This window comes from Eulemur rufifrons, chromosome 8 (genome assembly GCF_041146395.1).
Source record: "Eulemur rufifrons isolate Redbay chromosome 8, OSU_ERuf_1, whole genome shotgun sequence".
NCBI lineage: Eukaryota > Metazoa > Chordata > Mammalia > Primates > Lemuridae > Eulemur > Eulemur rufifrons.
The window spans coordinates 10,000,001-10,006,719 of record NC_090990.1 but is presented as its reverse complement, the minus strand read 5'-3'; the positions used below and the strand labels follow the sequence as shown (position 1 = coordinate 10,006,719).

At 59.9% G+C, this 6,719-nt stretch overlaps 1 protein-coding gene across 1 annotated transcript; it reads left to right on the top strand.

Moving 5' to 3' along the window:
• The first annotated feature begins 336 nt into the window (after window positions 1–336).
• Window positions 337–5,284, top strand: CPLANE2 (ciliogenesis and planar polarity effector complex subunit 2). Its single transcript, XM_069477381.1, has 6 exons — window positions 337–495; window positions 699–844; window positions 2,576–2,728; window positions 3,356–3,480; window positions 3,781–3,917; window positions 4,159–5,284. The coding sequence occupies exons 2-6, from the start codon at window positions 733–735 to the stop codon at window positions 4,406–4,408; spliced, it is 777 nt and encodes a 258-aa protein (XP_069333482.1). The 5' UTR covers window positions 337–495; window positions 699–732; the 3' UTR covers window positions 4,409–5,284.
• Window positions 5,285–6,719: the final 1,435 nt, after the last annotated feature.

Genomic DNA, 6,719 nt, shown 5'->3' with positions numbered 1-6,719 from the left:
AGTGTTGTAAAGGACCCTAGGAGGGAAAGCATTTTACATCCACTTTATAAAAGAGGAAACTGAGACACAGAGGCGTGGAAGGCTCCAGAAGAGGGAGGATCTGCTCAAGTTTTAGAGGAAGGACTGGGGCTGGGACGCGGGGTTAGAGAGGACGCGCTGCCCAGAGGGGAAGGGCCTGTGCCGGCGCCACCGCACAGCGCCTAGCTGCAGGCGCGGTAGGAGGGTCGAACACAGCCGCGAACGCGCAGCCCAACCCCGCCCCGGCGTGTCCATGGCAACAGCCCCTGCACATGCGCCTCCGCGCGCGCCGAAGCCGGACGCCGGCCGGGCGGAAGCAGCCCGCGGGCTGGGCGGCGGGGCGCGGGGCGGACTCTTAAAGAGACTTTCTCCACCCGGGCTGGCTCGCGGCGGGGCTGCTCGCGGTGACCGCGGGGTGGCCTCGGGAGTCGAGATCGAGGAGGCAGAGGAGGAGCAGGGCTGTGTGAGCCCCCGGAGGTGACCGCGGGGAGAGGGGCTGTGGAAATGCCCTCGCAGGGCAATAACGGGATGACTGTCCCGAGGAGCAACACAGGAGAGGGGGCTGTGGAGCTGCACCTTCTGCGTGGGGGAGCCGGGGCTCCACGGGACAGTCGGGGGGTCAGGAGGGATCGCATCCGGCTTGGGACAGTAACCCCTCTTTCCGCACTCCCTGCTCTCAGCATTCTGCCACCTCCCTACCCGGCGTGCTCAGCCATGGCCAGACCTCCTGCGCCCGGTTCAGTGATTGTCCCAGACTGGCATGAGAGTGCCGAGGGCAAGGAGTACCTGGCCTGCATCCTGCGCAAGAACCGCCGGCGGGTGTTTGGTAAGTGCCCCTCCCCCAGACTATCACTTGTCTCGCTCCCTGGGGAGAACACTGTCACCTCTTGCTCCCTGCGGGAGCTGAGAAGCTGGACGGCAAGGGCCTGCTCTACTGCACCCTTCAGCCCTGGGGACTCCTGGAAGCCCTATCCCTGGGGTCCCCACCCCCAGATCTCCTTAGCGCTATTTCCATCATCAGAGCCAGGAACATGGAAACAGCCGAAACCCTGCCAGCAGGCACTGTCACCAGAGATGCTGTTGACTGAGCCCTCACCTGGTGCCAGGCCCTCTGCTGGGCACTTTACACAATGGACTCGCATTTAACCTCTCAACAGCATATTTGACAGACTTAGCCAAGATCACACGCTGGTAAACAGAGGTGAGCCTCTTCCACGTCCTGCTGTCTCTGGATAAGACTCTGGTGTTCCCCAGGATGGAGCCCACTCACCCAGGCAGGGCCTGGCTGACGTCAGCTGTGAGACACAGCTCGGGCGGGAGAAGCAAAGCGCCAGAAGACTTAAGGCCAGAAAACGAGACAGCTAAAGGACCAACGTTTGTGAATAATTCACCTTTTTTTTCTTTTTTTTTAAAAATTAGAAAAGATTCAAAATATGACCTCCTAATATGGCCATTATCCCTGTACATCCCACAGTGGCTGGGAACACTGGAATTGCGGTCACACAAAGCCAGGCTTGACCCAGGCTCCGGCACAGCTGTGTGGCCGTGAATGAGTGGAGTCTCGCCTCAGGTTCCGCCTCTGTACATTGGGGATGATCATAGCATTTACCCCATGGAGTTGCTGGGGCTATTAACGTAACACTGAGCCGCGTCTGGCACACAGTGGGTGCTCCCTCAGGGTGGCTGTCACTGTATTTACTATGTTTTAGCTGTGTTGAGTGGGAGAGAGTGGACGAAGGTAGAGTGATTTTCTGGGCATCACATAGAGCCCGCTGGCCATGTTATTTATGCCACAGCCAGTATCAAGTACCAGGCAGCCATAACTTAGAGGAATGGTAGTGGTGGTGTTGAATTTTTGTAGGGTTTTACTTACCAGCAGATATTTGGGGGGTTTTGTTAACAGCTGGGCATGCCCACCTCAGAGTGTCTTCCAATGGATGTCACCCAGGCCCCCCAATAAAGGTTGAGAGAGCTGATATATAAGTGTCAGCAGACTGACTGTCAGAACTTAGGCCAGTCTCTGTGTCTCAGGCCTCTGAAATGAGGATGAGTATTGAGAACCAGGGGTGGTTAGTTAGCCCTGAAGAAGCCCTTTCAAATGAAGATGTCCAGCCTAGGATGTGATGGGGCAAGTATGGGATTGATCCCCCGTCGAGTTCTGTTTTATGCTGCTGTAACAGAATACCACCAACTGGGCAATTTATATGCACAGAGATGTATTTAGCTCGTGGTTCTGGAGGCTGGGAAATCCGAGAGCGTGGCGCCAGCATTTGGCAAGGGCCTGCGTGTTGCATCATCCCGTGGCAGAGGGCGGAAGGGCAAAAGAGGGCGAGAGCAAGAAAGCAAGAGGGGGCTGAACTTGCTTCTATAATAAACCCTCTCTCGAGATAACTCACTCCCAAAATAATGATATTAATCCATTTGTGAGGGCAGAACCCCCATGAGCTAATCACCTCCCAGCATTGTTGCATTGGGGATTGAGTTTCCAACACATGAACTCTGAGGGACACTTTCAGGCCACAGCACCCCCTGACCCTCAGCTCCCTCTTTGCCCCAGGGCTGCTCGAGCGGCCAGTGCTGCCCCCGCCTGTGGCCATCGACACTGCCAGCTACAAGATCTTCGTGTCTGGGAAAAGTGGTGTGGGCAAGACGGCAATGGTGGCCAAGCTGGCTGGCCTGGAGGTGCCCGTGGTGCACCACGAGACCACTGGTGAGTGGGGCCCCAACCCTTTGCCCATCCTGGGAGGCCTGCCCTGGGGTAGAGGTAAGAGCCTGGCCCTGGACCACACGAGCAAGGTTGACACCCAGATCCACCACTTACTCTGCAACCTTGGAAAGTCACTTCACCTTTCTGAGCCTACATGGGCTTCTGTGTCCCAAGAGGATACTGGTACCAACCCCACGAAGCTGTTGTGGGGTTGATACTAGAGACAGTGGTGTTCACATGCCCAACATCGAGCTGGCCCGAGGTAGGTGCTCAGGAAGCGCTAATCTTCCTTTGTTGTTTGTTTCCACTGGATGCTCGTCAATCCATCCTGTCGCACCATCCCCCAGCGTCCCAGGACCTCTGGGTCTCCCTGTGCATACAGCAACTGCTGGTCATGGCCAGGGCTCTGTCCTCCTGCTGTGCCAAGGCTCCCCCAGGCCAAGTCTCCGTTTCCCCCATCAGACTGCAAATTCCCAGGTCAGGTCGGGGACTGTGCCTTCCCTATCAGACTGGGAACCCAGCAGTGCAGGAATGTACCTACCCTTCCTTCCTCTGCCTTCCTGGCCCCCACCCTTCTCCACACTCCACGACCCCTGTCCCATGCTGAGCGGCTGCCCCGGCTCTCCGTAGGCATCCAGACCACCGTGGTATTCTGGCCGGCCAAGCTGCAGGCCAGCGACTGTGTCATCATGTTCCGCTTTGAGTTCTGGGACTGTGGGGAGTCCGCGCTCAAAAAGTTCGATCACATGCTCCCGGTGAGCAGGCGGGGGCCCGGGTGGGTTCCGGGAGGGACTGCTTGGCCGAGGTGAGCGTCTGAGTCGGGCCCGCCTTGTGTGCAGGGGCTGAGTTGGGTGGTAGTGAGCTGAGGGTACTGCCTTGGGCGGTAGAGCTCTGAGCTGGCACTAGAGACTGAATCCCAGCCCATACTCTGCCCTAGGACCCGCCACTCCCTGCCCTGGGCCTCAGTTTCCCAATCTGTGAAAGGTGGGATTGTTACTGACTCTTCGCAGGATTCTGGGCCTGTGGTTACATGGTTATGTGCCCCTCTATCCCAGGCCTGCAAGGAGAACACAGATGCCTTCCTCTTCCTCTTCTCCTTCACGGACCGCGCCTCCTTCGAAGACCTCCCTGGGCAGCTGGCCCGCGTCGCAGGCGAGGCCCCGGGTGCTGTCAGGATGGTCATCGGCTCCAAGTATCCTTTGGGTGGCCCCTGGGTCTGTCAGAAGCCACCCTGGGCACGGCACAGGACAAGGGGTCAAAGGGCCTTGACCCAGCCTCTGCCTAGCCGTGGAGTACAGCCTGTGGGCTTTTGCAGAAAGGGCACAGCACGGCTGTCCCAGACCCTGGGTGTGGGGCTGCGGGGGCAGGGAAAGGCTGGGTCTGTTGCGACGGTGAGCAGAGGTGCCCAGCCAGGCTCCTTGACCCTCCTCTAGATTTGACCAGTACATGCACACGGATGTGCCGGAGCGGGACCTCTCAGCCTTCCGGCAGGCCTGGGGGCTGCCCCTGCTGCGGGTGAAGAGCGTGCCAGGGCGGCGGCTGGCCGATGGGCGCACGCTGGATGGGCGGGCTGGGCTGGCCGACGTTGCCCACGTGCTCAATGGCCTCGCTGAGCAGCTGTGGCACCAGGACCAAGTGGCAGCTGGCCTGCTTCCCAACCCCCCAGAGAACGCCCCCAGGTGAAGGGTGGTGGCGCCATGAGTGGGCACCTGTGATCCCACTGCCAACCCTCAGGTGACCCAGGATGGAGGGCAGGACCCCAGACCCAAGGCTGGGACACACATACTGACCCCATCCCGAGGACCGGCCAGAGGAAGATGTGGTCTGAGAAGGCCCCGGCCCCAGCAGGGCTTTCCCTGCAGAATTCTTGGCAGTGAGGTGGGGCACAGGTGGGGCAGGGGTCTCCTCAGCCTCCCACTGCCCTTCCGCCTCCGGCAGCTTCCTGGAGAGCGACTGGGGAGGAGGCTGCCTCAGCAGGGCCCTGGACCTCAAGTGACTTCAATCAAGGCACCAAATTAGTTGAGGTGACACCACCTGTGGTAACAGATAAACCCTGAAATCCATAGGAGTGATTTTTCTTGCTCAGGTCGCACCGCAGAAGGAGGTGCAGGGGGGCCAGGGGCCTGTGTTTCAGGGGCCCATTCAGAGACTCAGATCACCTGGGGCATCAGCATCCAGTCAGCAGATGGGGATGAGTGCAAGCGGAAGGTCACCCAGGAGGTCTCTGTGACCAGGCCTGGGGGTGTGCCTCATTTCTGTGCACTTTCCGATGGCCGCCACCCAGCACCGGCCATGTGGTCACACAGAGCTGTGGGGCTGGGAAACAAAGCCCGCCTGTGTGTCCGGGAGGCGTGCCGTCACTCTGCTGTGCCTTGCCAGACCTCAGAGCTGCCAGGCCTGGCTTAGGACAGGGGCCCTGCCAGCCCAGGGATCAGAAAGCAGGACTGGGAAGGGCCAGGGACCATACCAGGTGGGGGCCCGGGCGTGAGCCGGCCTGACCGGCAGCTCTGGACTGGGGAAGCCAGCTAGGACAGGAGCGGGGAGGTCAGCGAGCAGACCCAGCCTGTGCCAGCCCTGCTCCTGGGGACACTCTCAGCCGGAGACACTGGTGGAAGTGGGCCAGAGTACAGGTAGGGGGAAGGGTGCCTTTACACTCTCACCCCATACTCGCCCTGCCCCATAGATGGACCCCCAGGCCGAGGCCTGGCCTGGGTCTGACCCCAAGCAAAGTGACCCCAAAGCCCACTGACCCTTGGAGCGCCCTGTTGAGAAGGCAGCCTGGCAGCTCTGCACAGCCCACGCCCCCACGGCATGGTCAGCGCCAGGACTGCAGCGCTTCCCCGCTCCCACCTCCCGGCACACAGGGGGCTCACACTCCTCTTTCCATGGTGCATGTCACCTGTCCTGATGCCCACACACCTGAGCACACTGCTGGTGTGCCCTGCCAGCCTGTCCACCCTGGGCACTGCCCCCAGGTTTGTCAACCCTTCCGGGGTCTGGCCAGAGGAGCATGGATTTCAGCTCCTCCCACTCCCAGCTCAGGCTCGGGAGCTCAACCCTGAGCTCATCTGGTATCCCAAGGAGGACGGTCCCTGGGCAGGACCCTGAGCCTCAGAGCCTTCAGGCCTTCCCCCTGCAGCCACACCTGTCCGGCCATTCCCCTCATCCCTAACTCCAGTGGACCTCACCTCACCTGGGCAGCCACAGAGTGTGGGGGTAGGGCTCGGTGACAGCAGCCCCGGGCCTGGCTGCGAACCTCCAGCTACAGGCACCTGTGTTTGAGCACCAGCTACTTCACATCCCAGTCAGTTACGTCTGGCGCAAAACTCCGCTGGGAAGGAGGCTTCCCATCCTTCCTGGGCACCAGCTCAGGCAAGAGCCAGAAGGCTGCTCTGGAGGAATAACCCGGATCTTCCCACTGCAGGGCAGGCTGGCTGGCACTGCTCAGGTCACCCACCTTCACCCCAGACCAAGAGGTGAACCATTCCCTCCGTGTTTCCCTGGTGAGAACACAGTGGAAAGGCCCCGCCGCCATTGGCCATGCAGGGCTCTACCCAGCCCACCCCAGTGCCACTTCAGTATTTAGCAGGCCACCCCCCTACACAGGGGCCTCCAACACGGAGCAGAACTGGGCAGAGCCAGAATTCCTCTGATAGCCCGCGGCTGCACCTTCTGGGCAGTCTCTGGGCAGGCCAGGTGGAGAGTAGGTGAGAAGAGAGTGTGTGCACGTGTGTCTGTATTTATGCGACCAGTGTTGTCAAACAGGCCCCGCACGCAGAGGGTCCCACGCCTGGTTTAACACTCTGCTGTCACCAGCTTGAAATTATTAATAATTTTTGAACAAGGGCCCCTCATTTTCATTTTGCACTGAACCCCGCAAATTATGTAGCAAGACCTGTGCACACTGTCCAGGGAGGAAGTCTGGGCTCCAGATAAAGCTCTTTTTCTCAGGGCCTTGGAGACAGAGGCTGCCTCTGCAAAGTGTCAAAAGGCA

Excerpts from the sequence above, each read along its gene's own strand:
- CPLANE2 (XM_069477381.1), top strand. The coding sequence starts at position 733 with ATGGCCAGACCTCCTGCGCCCGGTTCAGTGATTGTCCCAGACTGGCAT. Across the intron at positions 2,729-3,355 it reads GGTGCACCACGAGACCACTG|GCATCCAGACCACCGTGGTA; the intron begins GTGAGTGGGGCC and ends GGCTCTCCGTAG. Across the intron at positions 3,918-4,158 it reads AGGATGGTCATCGGCTCCAA|ATTTGACCAGTACATGCACA; the intron begins GTATCCTTTGGG and ends ACCCTCCTCTAG.